The sequence below is a fragment of the Mizuhopecten yessoensis genome, unplaced genomic scaffold (assembly GCF_002113885.1).
Source record: "Mizuhopecten yessoensis strain PY_sf001 unplaced genomic scaffold, ASM211388v2 scaffold733, whole genome shotgun sequence".
NCBI lineage: Eukaryota > Metazoa > Mollusca > Bivalvia > Pectinida > Pectinidae > Mizuhopecten > Mizuhopecten yessoensis.
In genome coordinates this window covers 166,070-183,679 of record NW_018403694.1, presented here as the reverse complement: position 1 = coordinate 183,679, position 17,610 = coordinate 166,070, and the positions used below count along the sequence as shown (strand labels likewise).

Sequence of the window (17,610 nt, the reverse complement as noted above, 5' to 3'; positions counted from 1 at the left end):
TCCTTCCCCAGGGGGTAAACGTGAGACCCTAGGGTCATAAACCTTAAGACCTTCCCATCTATGAAGAGTGCTTGATTCTACCATATCTGGGTCTTTAAGAAGATTTTTGAAATTTCAGTTAATTCAACCCTTTTTGGCCCCACCCATCAGCCACTGGGGGTCAGTCAGGGCTGATATGCACATACTATCAAACTGCTACCCAATACTGATAATGCTAACCTAAATTGAATTACCTCCAATGGCAATTAAACAAATGTTGGTCCAAAATGTGATTTCCCTATATAAACTATAGTAAAGTTTACCCCCTCCCCAGGGGGAAACGTGAGACCCCAGAGTCAAGAAATTCACAATTTCGGTAAAGCACCTTAAGACCCTTCCATCTATGAAGAGTATTTGATTCTACCATATCTGGGTCTTGAGAAGAAGATTTTTGAAATTTTAGTCAATCTGACCCTTTTTGGCCCTGCCCCTCAGGCCCCTGGGGGCCAGGGACCAAACCGGCAAATATTTTTTGTGACCTTTGGCCATGGAAGGTTTCTGCAAAATTTCATTGAAATTGGTTCAGGGGTTTTGGAGAAGTCGAAAATGTAAATTGTTTACGGACTCACGACGGAAGATGGACGACGGACGACGGACGACGTACAAAAGGCGATCGCAATAGGTCACTTGAGACTTTGTCTCAGGTGACCTAACAAACTTGGTAGCCCTTCATCCAAGCATGTTACTGGCCAAATATCATCACCCTAGGCCTCTCAGTTATTTAGAAGATGTCATTTAAAGGTTTTAAACATATTTGACCCAAGTGACCTTGAATATAAATCAAGGTCATTTATTTGAACAAACTTGGTAGCCCTTCATCCCAGCATGTTACTGGCCAAATATCGTCACCCTAGGACTCTTGGTTATTCAGAAGTCGTTTAAAGGTTTTAAACATATTTGACCCCAGTGACCTTGAATATAAATCAAGGTCATTTATTTGAACAAACTTGGTAGCCTTACATGTCAGCATGTTACTGGTCAAATATCATCACCCTAGGCCTCTTGGTTATTCAGAAGAAGTCGTTTAAAGGTTTTAAAGATTTTTGACTCCAGTGACCTTGGATATAAATCAAGGTCATTTATTTGAACAAACTTGGTAGCCCTTCATCCCAGCATGTTACTGGCCAAATATCATCACCCTAAGCCTCTCTGTTATTCAGAAGATGTCGTTTAAAGGTTTTAAACATATTTGATCCCAGTGACCTTGAATATAAATCAAGGCCATTTGTTTGCACAAACTTGGTAGCCCTACATCTCAGCATGCTACTGGCCAAATATCATCACTCTGGGCATTTTGGTTATTGAGAAGAAGTTGTTTAAAGTAAAAAGTCGACGCCGGACGGACGCCGCACCATGCCATAAGCTCACTTGGCCCTTTGGGCCAGGTGACCTAAAAATATACCAACCATCAAAAGGGTGTGCCTTGCAGTATGGTGAGAGTGTGACAGTGTTGTCTGAGTGGAGGACAAATGAGCAGGCTGCCACACCCTTTACTAGGGCAGAGAAGAAGTCGGCCATTTCCACACACTCGTTAAACAGGATGTAGCGATCCTGTCTATCTGTGAAGTAGGACTCACTCAGGTTGGCGCTGCAACAGTATTACAAGTTATCATTAACATTGATTTTCTGATATTGTAAATGCACAAATAAATAGGGCCTAAGAAGTGAGAGGGTTAAAAGTAATTAAATATGTAAAGCAATCTGGAAACGACATCTGCAACATAAGGGCTTATCCAGAAATAAATGATGTGCACTGCTTGTGTACAAATCCTGCTTCTTTCAGTCAAGTATCACAGAAAACCTTTTTAGCAATGCGTGTTCCTTAAAGAGAAAGTTTTGAAAAAAAAGAATCTCGTTATTTACAAAGGTGGGGTCAACATTTGGCCCCCGTTTTGATTTCTTTTATTCTTTTGCCATATGTGGATACATAAAAATGATCAATAACTGAATGAATGATTATTCATAATTACTGCTGATAACCGTAGTGGACCTCCTTGCTTAACACCAGGTTGAGTGACGGGGGTATCCTAACAAAATGACAGATATGTGTCACAGGCGAATGTTGTTTTGATAATGTATTATGATAGTGTACAGTGTATACAACTAGAACACTGACAGGTCAGAAAGGGCCCTGTCTTGTGGCAATTATATCCCCCATAATCATCAAGAAGCAATCTGCCCATATAGCTGAGCTTGATGTTTGACATCTGGACTTCAAAAAGAATCGCAAGGAAGCAAAGTATACATTTTACATGTACTATGATGTGATGTGTTTCCTTCCACCTCCATATTTGCTGGGCTAACAGAAATGACAATTACCGGTGCAATACTCATTTGTTAGCTTTGATTTGTTTTATTTCACCTTATATACCTTCTCCATTAAGAGCCAGGGTCAAAGTCAGAGATCCATTTTGTCTTTGACCTTTGGACCCAAATGACCTTGACCATTAACCCATTGACCCTGATCTTTGGTCAGTTGACTTATTCTTTAATTCCGACCAACTTTGCTTCTTAATATCATAACAAAATATTCATCAGTGAAAAATACAACACTTGACCTTGACCCTTTGGACCCCGTAGCCTGGAACTAAGGTCAGTTGACTCTGTGTTCTGAACAACATTGCTTCATAATGTCATAACAAAATGTTCATCAGGGAAAAGGTACAAAATTTTAACCTTGACATTTGACCAAGTGACCTTAACCTTTGGTCAATTGACTCCTTGTTTAATTCTAAGCAACATTGCTTCAAAGTGTCAAAGCGAAAAGGTTCACCAGTGAAAAGATACCAAATTTAACCTTGACCTTTGACCCAATGACCTTGACCTTTGGTCAGTTGACTCGTTGTTCAATTCTGATCAACTTTGCTTCATCATGTCATAACAAAATGTTTATCAGTAAAAAGATGCAAAATTTGACCTTGACCTTTAAATATCATGACCTTGACCTTTGACCTCAACTTTTTTCCTCAGTGTGTCTCTTTGTTTAATTCCAAACAACTTTGCTTCATAATGTCATAGCATAATGTTCACTAGAGAAAAGCTACAAAATTTGACCTTGACCCCTAACCCGATGTCCTTGACCCCTGACCCGATGACCTTGACCTTTGGTCAGTTGACTCCTTGTTTAATTCTGATCAACTTTGCTTCATAATGTCATAACAAAATGTTCATCAGTGAAAAGATGTAAAATTTGACCTTGACCTTTGAACCTAACGATCTTGACCTTTGACCTTGACTTTTTACCTCAATGTGTATTTTTATGAACTGAACAGCTTGACCAAGTTTCATGTACATAGGTCATTAAGTATCAAAGTTATCAATCAGGAACAAAATTTGTGGACGGACAGACAGATACTTTTTCTGTTTTCGTATTATACCAAAACACTTTGTTATATTACACATGTTTTAAAGTTATGTGCAGCAGTAATAACTCATGAATATGTATCCTGCCAAAGAAATCTTTCCTCTGGAGAACTACTTAAGGTTGAGGTTGTGTTATAGATATGCAGTTATATAAAAACACTAAAATAATCTTAATAGTAAAACTCTTATACACTTAATTATACCCCCCGTAACGAATTAAGGAGGTTATACTGGAATCAGCTTGTCCGTCCGTCTGTCCGTCCGTAGAAAAAGTTTGTCCGGATGACTCCTTCTAAAGAAATGGACCAATTTCAACGAAAGTTTCCAGATATGATAGCTACCACATGAAATTGTGCATCCAGGTATTACTTTTTCATTCTGATCCTTATTTTACAAAGTTATGGCACTTTGTTGAAAAATCATTGTCCGGACATGTCCTCCGAAACTAAGGGATAAATTTCAACGAAAGTTTTCAGATATAATAACTTTTACCTGTCTGTTGTGCATCCAGGTATATTTTATTTTCAATCTGACCCTTTTTTACGGAGAAATTGTCCTTTGTTGAAAAACTCTTGTCAAGACAACTCCTCCAAAACTATGGCGCCAATTTCAACGGAAGTTAACAGATATGATAACTGCCCCCTGACATTGTGCATACAAGTATATACGTAGTACGTTTTCATTCCGACCCTTTAACAGGAGTTATGGCCCTTTGTTAAAAAAATACTTTGTCTGCCTCAAAAATTATTGGGCTGATTTTAATGAAAGTTTACATATCTGGTAATTACCCATTGATGTCGTACATCAGAGTAGTATTTTTTCATTTTGACCATTTTTAAAGAGTTATGGCCCTTTGTTAAAAATCTTTGTCTTGACACCTCTTCCATTACTACTAGGACGATTTCAGCAAAACTGGTTGATCTGGGCTAACAAGATTTGGTATGCAAGAATGTTTTTGTATGGAGAGGGAGTACAGGAAGTATGTCAGTGACCTATATACTTAAGTTATTACTGATAGGAGACTATGAATTTCTTTGCAATGCTTTGCCTTAGTAAACCTTTAGCTTACAGTTCTGGTTTATATAGGAGCGGGGGTATAAGTTAACCATTGGCGTACAGTTCTAGTTATTATTTTATTTTGCCTATTGCCTATTCATTAAACAAAATATGAAGGAATATTACATTATTGTATATCGTTAACTCTAAACAAATAAAGCAAGAAAAGATATCCTTGTCTGCCTCCCCATACAAACTATTTTTTTAGCAAATTGATTTTTGTGACCTTGAACGAAGGTCAAGGTCATCAACGTTTACAAAACTTAAATCCATTCACATGAACAACCTACTTGCCAAATATCAAGACCCAAGGACCTTTTAAATTTGGTCATGAAGAAACACAAGTTGAAGGAAAAGTGGAAAGAAAGCTATGTTTTTCTTATTTTCAATCAAAAGTGTTATATGACAAATTTACCAGTTGTCAATGTTATTGAAATTCCTGATGTTGAAAGATTTCAGAACTATGTCAAAAATGGAAATTTTCTCATTAGTAATGAAATTTCACATACTTTTTGCTTAAATCTTTAATAAAATGAACAATTCATTCTTGAAATTGTGCAATATTTGGTATTAAAATAACAGATGGAATATGCACACGATGATATAAGTTATAGTAATTATGTCATTTAAATGCTCTAGGAGGCATTGTATTACCGCACCTGTAACACCCACACAGGTGTAAGTCAATGAGGTCCCATTTATCCTTAAATGAATTCTGAAACTAACTGTCCCTTCTTTAAGCTTCCTTTACTCATACCTTTTTGGATATATCTTGTTTTGAAATTCCCAGCGGGGGCCGACGCTAATGTTAAATCTCCATAGGCGTTGACCCTACCTTTGGAATTTTCCTAGCAGTAAGGGCTCAGGTCAAACAAATGTGATAAAATTGATTCTGCCATGGTAAAAAGTAATGTGTAGAAAACTTAAATATCTGCAGTTCATCTGTTTTTTTCAACAAGAGGCCCAATAGGCCTGTATCGCTCGACTAGATTTTACATGCTCACACTTGTAACCTCAAGAGTGGACCGAGATCAAATATATTTAAATAAACTAAATTAAAATTAAACTCAGCTTCAGCAGAAATATCATGTCCTATTAATCTTGGTCAGTGCAAGACCCAGTTAAAAGATTTGAACATATTTAACCCCTATGACCTTGAAAGTCAAACAAGGCTATTAATTTGTACAAAATTGATAGCCCTTTATCCTGGCATGCTATAGCTACTGGCCGATCCGATAAACATCATCCTGGGCTGTTTGGTTTTTCAGAAGAAATTGTTTCAAAGATTTTTTCCCACATTTGACCCCATGGCCAGTGACTTTGAAAGGCAGTCAAGATTATTCATTTGAACACAATTTGTAGCCCATCACCCCAGTATGCTTATTGCAAGATATCATCATCCTGGCAGGGTGGTAATATTGGAGTTTTGGATCAGCACAAAAAATAAGAACCTTTCTTTGGAAGTAACAGGTCAGATAAATATATGTTCAAAGTAGCTAAATTACTACTTTACAATACCCAAAATTGTTATTTCTCTCTATAAACTATAGTAAACTTGATCCCCTCTCCAAAGGGGAAGAATATAATCTAAATATAATTTCAGTAATAATAACATGATTTGTGGTTTCCATGATGTACTTGCATACCAAATCTGGTTACCCCAGCTGAAAGAGCATAGAAGATATGCCCCAGGCAAACAGTTTCAAAGGGTTGATGTCAAAGGTCAAAGCATAGGTCACAGTGACATAGTTCTTAACATTTTCTTCAGGTTGGTATGTATTGATTATGAAAAGTTTTCTTGCTTCACAACAAATAAGTGTTTCTATGCGACGTTTTGATGACTAGTACGGTATGTACTCTGTCACCTCCACAGACAAATGACCAGTGAAGCGTATGCACACAAGGTTTAAAATGTGTACGAGTTGTCCACAAATGGATGTTGATTAGCCTACACTGTAAGCGTTATGCACAATAGTTGTTTTATATGTAACGAAATGACTCAATTCAGCTACGCTTTGCTTAATATTTGGTCATAGATGTGTAAGAGTCTATGAGCCCCCTCATCTCCATCTAGAACTGGCTCACTGCGGTGTATCCAGAATCCAGATGACTTCCTTTATCTGCCGCTTGAACAGACTGCTCTCTCTGTCCAATACTTTGGAGTTATTCCAGTCAATCACATTATTTTTTTGTGTGGAATGGTCGGTGATTGCTGTTTTATTTATCAGAGGTTGACTGCTTCCTTTCTGATCTGGTGAATTTTCTTCCTTCTTGCGTTACCGTATCTTTCCAGTGTTCACAAAATGACATACTTCCTGTTCTTTATACTTTGCCATCTCAACAAGATATTTGAATATTGAAGGTCAAACCATATGTCGCAGTGAGACACCATCCCAAGATATACAAGTTTGCAAACTAAATCTAGTTACTCTAGGAGAGACTGGGTAGACAATATTGTTGTGAAAATGCACTTGTAAAGTAGCCAAGCCGACTTCTCTGTATGCTCGGTGAGCAGGTCGACTCGCCCGAAGATGATGAGCTGTCCTGCGTGACAATATCGGGTGTAGTCTACACTTGGTCAAGCCGCTATACGATTGGTTTCGCCTACTGTTGGTCTGATTGTAGATTACACTCGCCATTGCAGGCTAATATAACCTTATAGTTAGCATTCATATTACTTGTAGCTTCTTACTACAATTGGTGTCAGAATAAAACATCATTTACAGCTGTGATTATCCCCGTACGTGTTTACATACACATCGAACGGTAACTATTTATAACCACGCCACACGTTGGGTGTTATTATAAGCCCGGGGCCTTTGTGTTGTTAGTACATGTTCAGTTGAGGTAAATATAGCTCTGTGCCCTCAATATCAATGCAGCAACTTATGAGGAACTGGTTGGCATTAATGGAATAGGTCCTAACAGGGCTAAAGCAACTATCCAAAAACGGGACGAGTGTGCCAACACAATAACATGGGGAGATTTGAATTGAAGACTTCAAGCATACCTACCGGTAGTACAATGTGGGACCCGCTGATAAATAAGGGATTAGTGTCCCTTGAGCTGGTGGCTTCTGGGGGCCAGGTTAGGCAGGAAGGTGGGGTTGATAGTGGGGCTTTACAACATGCCCGCAGCATGGCCGAGGAGATTGCTTTTGAGAGGGAGGTTCAGGAAAAGCATTTAGGATTAGGGAGGATGAATTAGCGAGAAGTGAAATGCAAATGCAAAGGCATATAGATGAAATGCGGGAAGAGTTTTCCCGTCAGCTTAGGGTAAAGGGATGAGCAAATTTGGATAGCTCTATTGAAGCAAGTGACAAAACCTGGCATTGGGCATTTGTTGGATACAGTGGAGGGACTAGCCCCGAAGTCTATATCCATTCAGAAGGCCAAGTCGGGACAAGGGGCTAATGGTCAAAATTATTTTAAGGGTCAGGGTTTCGGAAGTGGGGACAGAAGGTCTGGTGTGAGGGGTGAATAAGACAGGAAGGTTAAGCCCACATATGACAGTAGGACTGAATGGAAACCATTTTTTGTTCAGATCTTTCACATTGGTGACCGATAAGCCTGGTCAAATAGACAAATGTTGGATAAACTTATTGAGAGCCTCTGTGACAAGACCTTAAAGTTGTTCAGCTCCCGGCCGTTGTATATACGCGAAGATTATATTGTCCTTTGCTCTGAACTTAGCAAATGGTTTGGGAAACAGGATCTTCCCCGCATTGGCAGACGTGAGTTGGCAAAGTTATGTCAAAGTTTGGAGGAAACTGTTGAGGAATATGCCGACAGAACTCAGGAGCTGGCTTCTGACGGTTTTCCTGGGACACAGGAAGACTTTGTACAGACCATGGCCGTTGACAGCTTCCTGTTTGATAAGCGGGTGGCAGTTCTAGACAAGGCCCCTAGCACACTTGATAACGCGCTAGCGTTAGTAAAGGGTGTTATAATCAACCAAAAACTCATATATGGGTCTACTAAGCAGTTCAATACCTGCAAAGGGTATGACAGTGACAATACTTTGTAAGGGGTTAGGGAAATATTCGTTTACTCTGATAATGATTTGAACTTCCGGTCAAGCTTCATGGTAAAGAATGTAAAGCCGTTGTAGACACTGTTGCTCAGGTCTCTGTAATTAATACGGAGTTATTTAACTCATTGGACCTGGGACCCAATCTTTCTAGGGGAATCTGTAGGGAAAGACTCAAGGATCAGTGACAGTATTTTGGACAAAACAGTCATTGAGTTAGGTTCCCTTTATGACAGAATGTCTGTAGTGGTTGCTGATATCTCGGACCACATGATCCTAGGACTCGATTTCTTGGACAAACACAGGGCCATAATCAATCTGTTGGCGTATACTGGGGAGTTAGAGGGTCAATCCTATCCTGCGGTGTGCTTCAAAGATCCGAATGAAGGCGAAACCCAAGTTTTCAATGTGAAAATAAGGGGTAGGACATGCCCCTGGCATCCTTTAACTCTGCACAGGCTGAACAAGTAGACGTCCCAAGGGACATCAATTGGTAGTTCAGCCGTACAGGGACATAAAGGGCCTTCTTGTTCCCCCCCGCTTTACGGAAAGACAGTGACAACATGTCCCTCAAACTATGTAACCCTACTAATACATGCATTACCTCAAACAGCGGTTGTAGCTTAGGGACTGATGTGTAGGTCAAGCATGCAACTGAAGAGGATAAGACTGCGCCTTCGTTACCGAAGGTTAGGAAAGTTCAACTGGAACAGGAAGGATCATTGAATGACCGACTGAAGAAGGCAAGTTCAGCACTTCCTGCGTCCTTGATTGATCTATTTGATCGTTCGGCAAGAAAGTTGTCTCCAGATCAGGCATTGAGGGTTGCTGAACTTTCATTGGCCTTTCGAGAAGTCTTTGCTGATGATGATTTTGACCTGGAACTGTTTCGAGGGGATATCCAGCATCGGATAGAAACAGGTGACTTGAAGCCTATGCGACAACGGATGAGGCGTACCCACTTAGGTTTTGAGGCTGAAGAGTATGACAATTCCCCATCTGCTAGAAAGACAAGCATGCATCTGTCCTCTCCGGACAGAGAACTCAAACATGCTGCTCGGAAAAGGCCGTCACCTCAAACACTGTTGTACAATGTACTCGTTGACTCACCTTCAGGCTGTTGCGAGGCGGCAGGTGATTGAATCTTCCGTTGGGTGTTCTTGTACCATAAATGCTTCTGTTTTTAAACAGGGAAGAGAGTTGTGAAAATGCATTTGTAAAGTGGCCGAGCCGACTTCTCTGTATGCTCGGTGAGCAGTTCGACTTGCCCGAAGGTGATGAGCTGCTGTGCGTGACAATATCGGGTGTAGTCTACACTTGGTCAAGCCGCTATATGGACGTATTTCGCGTACTGTTGGTCTGATCGTAGATAACACTTGCCGTTGCAGGCTAACCTTATAGTTAGTATTCATATTACTGGTGGCTTCTTACTACAAAATGCCCCCGATAAATGTTTTGCAAAATAGGGCATAACTTCTATAAAGAATACCAGTTCAAAATTGTTATTGCAGGTACAAAACTTGTACCAAGTGTGTGGATTACATTAGTAGAGGTTCATGAAATTCAGCTAAAAACTGTAGGAGGAGTTGCATTCATTGTACTTCAATGTATTACATATGTCCGACATAATATTCTGGACAGAAGTTATAGAAAAGGGGCATAACTCTCAGAAATTTGGTCTAAATTTGAAGACATGCGAAAGGGCACAACTTCAAGACAGTTTAACTGTACTTCACAGGGAAATAACTACAGTCACTGAAACCAAGTCTATTTATGCAATAACCTAGCCAAACTTAATATGCAACCCCAGCCAAATATTATATATATATATAATACTGATAAATATATACAGATATATATATAAATAAATTGATAGGAACTGTGGGGAGCCCTGTAGTCCCCTAAACAATATGATATCTTCACACAGGAGGGCTCTCATTCATTTTTCTCTCTGCTAATTTTCTCTAAATACAAACTAACTTGATAGCTCTCAACATAAGCATTCTATAGGCTAAATATAATGCAAACAACTGCCTAAGACTGCCTGTTTTTTCAGAGACTTTTTAACAATGACTTACCCACTGATGATGAAACTGTCATCGAACAAATACATTTTCATGTGGTGCAGTCCTACAATTTCATCAAACCGTTGTGGCAGTAATGAGCGCACCAGACCTCGAAGGTTTGGGGAGTGAAAAAGGTGTACATGAATCATTCCTTCAAATTCTTTTAAAAGTGGTGTCAACATTGTTCTGGATGAACTGTCATGTCCTCGTGAACCACGCACAAAGTCTAACAGTACATGAACCTCAAAGTCTTCATCTTTATTCTTTTTGGCTTCAATACAGGCCTCACGTATGTTGTCTACCTGTAAGGAATAAGAGAAACACCCGTAAGTACTGTGCTACAAGTAACCTAAATACATGTAATTTGGAAAACATGTTAATTAAACTCTATTGCCACTTCTTGACAAGGGACGGATGGAAGGTGAACACTGCATAAGCTAGTGTGCAGTTCCAACAGGCGAGCTAAAACTCCCAGTGGAGGGATATCTCCTCGCACATTGTCGTCTCTGGAGGCGGATAACCTTTCCTCAACCCTAAAACCCCAGCCTCATTTATTTATATATCTTTGACACAATCGCTAAACATGCTACCACTTTAACTTGGATGTATCTATCCAGAAGTTTCGTAATAGATTCCCAAGCAATTTTCGGGATACAACTACATGTATATACAGTACGCGTCAGGTGATTTGGTACTCAGTCGCCCGCTGAGCGACAAATTTTAATCCGTGTCGCTCGTAGCCGCGGGATGATCGCGGACGAAACGCCGGCTATATCAAGGTAGATCTGCCAGCTTTACATTGATAAGCCCTCCACGACTATCCCGCGTTCATGGGTGATGGGGATTAAGTCTGGACAGAGAAAATACAGTATACTACTAGTTCAAGTTTTATTCAAACTTTGGGTCATGTATGTATCTGCTATGGCCGCTATTCCTGTCTACGGTATCACAGATGCACAGTTACAGTCGGCACACCGAACAGAAAGCGCTACTTGAATTTCTCGAACAGAAAAGAAATAACGCAAGCACATACTAGGGGTGGAAAACCTGTCTTGTAGTGGATATTTAAAAAGAAACGAGTTCCACGAGATCTATTTAAAATTACCCATGTATGCTTAATATAAAGTAGCATTGCCTTGTTACGTGATAAACATTTCGTCTTTGTCCAATAGACGTATATTGGGGCAACATTTACGATGTGCAAGTGTCGGTTAATTTGACTAGATTACACGATTTCCCCTTGAAACAATCTAGATTATAATTGAAAAGGACCAGTACGTTAATTAACACATCATTATAAGTGTCTCCGTTTAGTATACTCTCCGTTTAGTATACATTGTATCAAATGTTATCATAGTTTACTGATTAACATAAGTTTATTGAAAAATTTAACGAGGCGGACAAGCCGACTGTCCCTGCACTCTGAAATCACCCAAAATTATTGGTTGGTCTGAAACGTCAATCACATCTCAGCACAGTAGCCCTCCTGTCATAATGGGCGGAGCTTTCGCAATACACCGCATCATGCGACTGATTAGATGGTGTGTATCGTCGAGGTGCCGCCCACTCAATTCCCCAAATTTTCGTACTTTTTTGTGTGTTTGTAGAAATGAAAAATAAAAAAGACGGTTGCATTAAATTATGAACAGAATGAAAATATTGGTCCTTATAAGTCTACACTTTAAATAAATGTTTAATATGGTTCTCCTACCTGTAACATGGACCTCGCTAATTTCAAGTTATCTAATCTTATTTTATTCTGTGTGTATCAATCGGAGACAACAAGTATTCGTATGATTTCATGTGTAACTGTTGCAATACAAAATTATATATAAAACAAAATCAGAATTAAATATGAATATTATTTAGAAGTTTTAAACCAACTACGTTTTGAAAGTTAACTGTTTTGCATTTCTTTAATTATGATCCCTTTGACACTGTTAGGTTTCAATTTAAATTCGTCTAATATACCGTATTCCTTCACGGATGGTCATGCATGAATTATATATATATACATGTACATACACAGTATCATCGTAAGACCAGCTCATATTCCTACAAGAATATTTCAGTTTTTGTCATATTTTCGTACTTTTAACAAATATATGTTGTTTCAATGTATAAAACTTTTTGAAGAAAAAAATCAATCGCATTAAGTCCATGCTGGTCCTTAGATTTGATCCACAGAATCTGTCGATGTATAAAAATTCAAACTAACGTTGCGATCCATTTTCATACGTTGGTATAGTGTCAAAATGATCCTGATATGTGTTAAAGCTATGTATTATCAATACTTAATAAAATTCCAACGAATGTCATTTCACACAAAAACGTTTATAATAATATACAAGAGGTCCATGGGCCTTAACGGTCACCTGATATATTTATACAGAGAGTTGATTTTGTTTTTAACATGAACAGAAATATTATTCAAAGTGACAAAAAACAATAAAACCACCTTATTCAATATCTAGCATACAGATTTCAGACTAAAAAGGATTTGAAACTAGCACCTCTGATTCTTAACAAGGAAAATGAAGAAATTTTAGCACACTGACTCCTTTGAGCCCCACCCTACAGCCCTTGGGGGTAGGGCTGGCTCAAAATTTTCAAAGTATCAAACTGTCAATTCAAGGTTATAATTCCAATCAAGTTATTAACATGTAATATTCAAAGTATCATTTGCCATTATAAACCATAATAAATTTTGCCCCCCCCCCCCTTCCCCAGGGGGTAAACGTGAGACCCTAGGGTCATAAACCTTAAGACCCTTCCATCTATGAAGAGTATTTGATTCTACCATATCTGGGTCTTGAGAAGAAGATTTTTGAAATTTCAGTAAATTCGACCCTTTTTGGCCCCACCCATCAGCCCCTGGGGGTCAGTCAGGGCTGATATGTGCTTATTATCAAACTGCTACCTAATACTGATAATGCTAACCCAAATTGAATTACTTCCAATGGAAATTAAACAAATGTTGGTCCAAAATGTGATTTCCCTATATAAACTATAGTAAAGTTTACCCCCTCCCCAGGGGGAAACGTGAGACCCCAGGGTCAAGAAATTCACAATTTCGGTAAAGCACCTTAAGACCCTTCCATCTATGAAGAGTATTTGATTCTACCATATCTGGGTCTTGAGAAGAAGATTTTTGAAATTTCAGTCAATTCAACCCTTTTTGGCCCCACCCATCAGCCCCTGGGGGTCAGTCAGGGCTCATAGGTGCATACTATCAAACTGCTACCTAATACTGATAATGCTAACCCAAATTGAATTACTTCCAATGGAAATTAAACAAATGTTGGTCCAAAATGTGATTTCCCTATATAAACTATAGTAAAGTTTACCCCCTCCCCAGGGGGAAACATAAGACCCAAGGGTCAAAAAATTCACAATTTTGGTAAAGCACCTCAAGACCCTTCCATCTATGAAGAGTATTTGATTCTACCATATCTGGGTCTTGCGAAGAAGATTTTTGAAATTTTAGTCAATTTGACCCTTTTTGGCCCCGCCCCTCAGGCCCCTGGGGGCTTAGGACTAAACCGGCAACTATTTTTGTTGACCTTTGTCCATGGAAGGTCCCTGCAAAATTTCATTGAAATTGGTTCAGGGGTTTTGGAGAAGAAGTCGAAAATGTAAATTGTTTACGGACGCACGACGGATGACGGACGACGACGAACAAAAGGCGATCACAATAGGTCACTTGAGACTTTGTCTCAGGTGACCTAAAAATGCCCCCGCCGTATATTCCGTAGACAAATCCGCATCTATCTGTTGATCTCACGTTTCTTTAAATGCCAGCGTTCCAAACCAAATGCTATAAACTTAATTTCTTCCGTTTAAGAATAATAATACATATACAATTCAAATGGAAAATAATTAGGAAACTACTTCCGAAAACTTCACATGTGCTCAACAAAAGTGATAACCAGCATTTGATTACCATATGTGTATAAATGTACATTTATTTCATTTCGACTATTACAATAGATATGTATTATAATAAATAAGATAATTTCTAACATATTTTTCAGGAAACAAAAAAAGTACGGGTAAACAAGATCGAACCTATATCACAAAATTGAAATTTGTCGCTTCAGTAAGATTTCCTGAATCTAAGTTGCTAACTATCAACGATAAGAGAATGGAGTAAAAACAAAAATGAACTTAAGGCAGAGAGTCTAAGAAAACTGTGTTATTTCTCAAACGAAGATGAGTTCCAAGTTGTTCTACATTCTATTTTTAATTTCTGTTAATCAGATGTATGTGAAATATTCTATTCCTCTAAAAATAACGAGAATTCAACAATATGTGTATCATTTCCAGAGAAGTGAGTGACTACTTTTTAAATAAAAAAAATGTAGTGAAAAACGATCTCTGGAATATTTCATAAACTCTTTTTCAAAATTATGTTATGGACAATTAGATCTTTATATAGACATCGTACAACTCTGATCGTAGACCAGTGACCGTTGCAATTCTTACCAGGTTAATTTTCCCTGTTAATTGCCTTCTCAAAAAAAGTTTGGTTATATAAATAATGAAACTGGTTATCGTACTTTCCATTGTATCAAAATAGTTTGATTGGCAGGTGTTAAACACAGGTGAGACAAACTATGGTTTCAAGTTAATTGCTTAATTGCTTTTATGATAAGTGTAGCTCAAGTAGTGGGGGGTGCAAGGCCCAGCTAGGGGTTGGCCTCCCAAAGAAAAGTTTTTGAATTCAAGGTCTCTGGATCAAATTCCTGTGTTTTGTGGAAAGTTGACGATTAGATTTAAGCAGACGTAATTTATGTCTCTGATTTTAATTTTGGTAAAAAAAATAGAAAACGTATTCATTGCGATTCATTGCGATTTTTTTTTAAAAATTTACTTTACTTACGCAAGAAAGGTTTGAAATACACCTATATTAAATATGTTTTTACTCATCAAAATTATGTGTACTCATTTGCATGTAGCTAGACAGCTACGCGCTTGCATGATGAAAATAACAATAATAGATTTGTTCTTCAACTTCTTGAGGAATTGTCAGTAGCAAGGTCACAGTTCACCTCATCCAATGATCTGGTAGGCTTGTCCAATATTTGAGACACTAACGTCCTTTTTTACTAGCCAAAACAATAACCGGCGCTTGGACTCTTCTTACTGTGATAATTAAAAATTGTTCCAGATTATTCTATAATTTTCAAGTACAGTTTCCTGTTTATACATTAAAGATGAATATGTCCAATACATTAACACACAAGTAGAATGGTAAAGGTAACCATGCTTGACAACTTGAATTGAGACACCTGTAGTGTTGCAAACGCTTTTTACCCTCTGTTAAAATATGGACTAGCCAAAATCAGTCACATTTGGACGCAATATTAAATTCTAGGGTTGAAAGCATATCTCCAAATCATTCTGTGTCGTGTTTGTTTTCTAACATCTGTCAAGTTCGAAGGCTAACCGGACACAAGGCTTCACTACGCTAATTGGAGACGAGACATTTTGTTTCGTTTACTGGTTCGTAATATTTCCCTATAAACTTTCAAACAAAGTGTACACACAAGAAAATGGATGAATTTTACACATCTCCGTTACTCGTCAAAGTATTTCGGCTTCACCTGATTGACATCGCATTACGTAATGTACATCAACAGCGCCACCTGTAACTAGGTCGTCGAAAGCAGCTGATTTTCTTTCGTGAATTTATGCAACCTTCTGACTTCGAATACGAAATAGAGCAAGAATGGTTGGTGCAAATAGCTGACCATCCAAAACACTGTGTGCTGCTTAAACAACTGAAAGATAGCCTCGTGTTACTCAGAGACGTTATTTATTGTTACCTTACATAATTGTTTTATTCCGACCGATTTCCACCTGATGATCTGACGTGAACGTAAATGATATTTTTTCGGATGTACTACGTTCTACTACTATATTGTATTGCATGAAATAGTCGTGTAAACAGCATATAAATATAGCATTCGGGCATCCTGGACTGTCAGTGCTATTCAATGTACAGTACATTAGTTAGCTGCCGATCGACAAGTTAATCCCCAACGCTCATCCGCGCAGGGTGGGCGGCCCCCCACAACTTTGCTCAGGTGATTTCTCGGTGGGGCTTTAATCCCCTTCACCTGCGCGACGACTGTTGCCCTCGCGGGATTTCAGTACCAAATCACCTGAAGTGTACTGTAACTTAGTACTGGACTCATGCTTTTCCTGTGGGACTTGCTATTAAGGTAATAGGATTGTGTCACCATTTCTCAGTAGAATTTCTTCAAATTTTGTAGTTATATTGCTTTGAAGTAAAGAAATTTTTCTGTCACCAAAAAAAAATAGGTAAATAATATTTATACAAGAGGCCCAAGGGCCTTAGTGGTCACCTGAGTTATATCATAGATACTGGTAGCTTTATTTTATTGTTTAGATGTGATGTGGAAATCAGCATGTAAACTAAGTGAAATACAATACTTGTCATGTCATCAATGGATAAGAATTTAAAAATATTGGTAAATGTTCCCTTTGGGGCCCCGCCCTAGCCCCTGGGGATGGGGCAGGAATCCTAATTTTACAAAGTAAAACTCTCATTTACCCAAGATGATTCTGACTAAGTTTGAGCAATTTTCTGCTGAAAATGGATAGAATATATACCGAAAAGTGTTATTTCCCTATATAAACTATAGAAAACGTTAACCCCTCCCCAAGGGAGAACGGATAGCTCGGAGTCCTGATATTTTCAATTTAAATAAAGCCCCTGATGATCTTTCTTTCCACGTAAAGAAAATCACTGTAGTACCTCTGAGTCTGGAGAAGAAGATTTTTGAAATATTGATTAATTTTCCCTTTGGGGCCCCGCCCTGGCCCCAGGGGTCGGGGTAGGAATCTCAATTTTACAATTTGAAACCATCTACCTCCAAGGATAATTCTCACCAAGTAAAAATAATTTCCTACAGAAAGTTGTCAAAATATACCCAAAAGTGTTATTTCCCTATATAAACTATAGTAAACTTTACCCCCTCCCCAAGGGAGAACGGATAGCTCGGGGGTCCTGAAATTTACAATTTAAGTA

The 17,610-nt window shown here is 38.5% G+C and overlaps 1 protein-coding gene across 4 annotated transcripts in view; it reads right to left on the bottom strand.

Annotated features, from left to right (window-relative positions):
• LOC110452228 (CDP-diacylglycerol--glycerol-3-phosphate 3-phosphatidyltransferase, mitochondrial-like) overlaps positions 1 to 17,610 on the bottom strand; it is a 79,763-nt gene that overhangs the window by 29,327 nt on the left and 32,826 nt on the right. For all 4 annotated transcript variants that reach the window (XM_021500615.1, XM_021500608.1, XM_021500623.1 and 1 more), the window contains 2 exons: positions 10,566 to 10,855; positions 1,446 to 1,627 (listed from right to left, as the gene is read on the bottom strand). In XM_021500615.1, the coding sequence (XP_021356290.1) occupies positions 1,446 to 1,627; positions 10,566 to 10,855 (472 nt within the window). The remainder of the gene's footprint in view (positions 1 to 1,445; positions 1,628 to 10,565; positions 10,856 to 17,610) is intronic.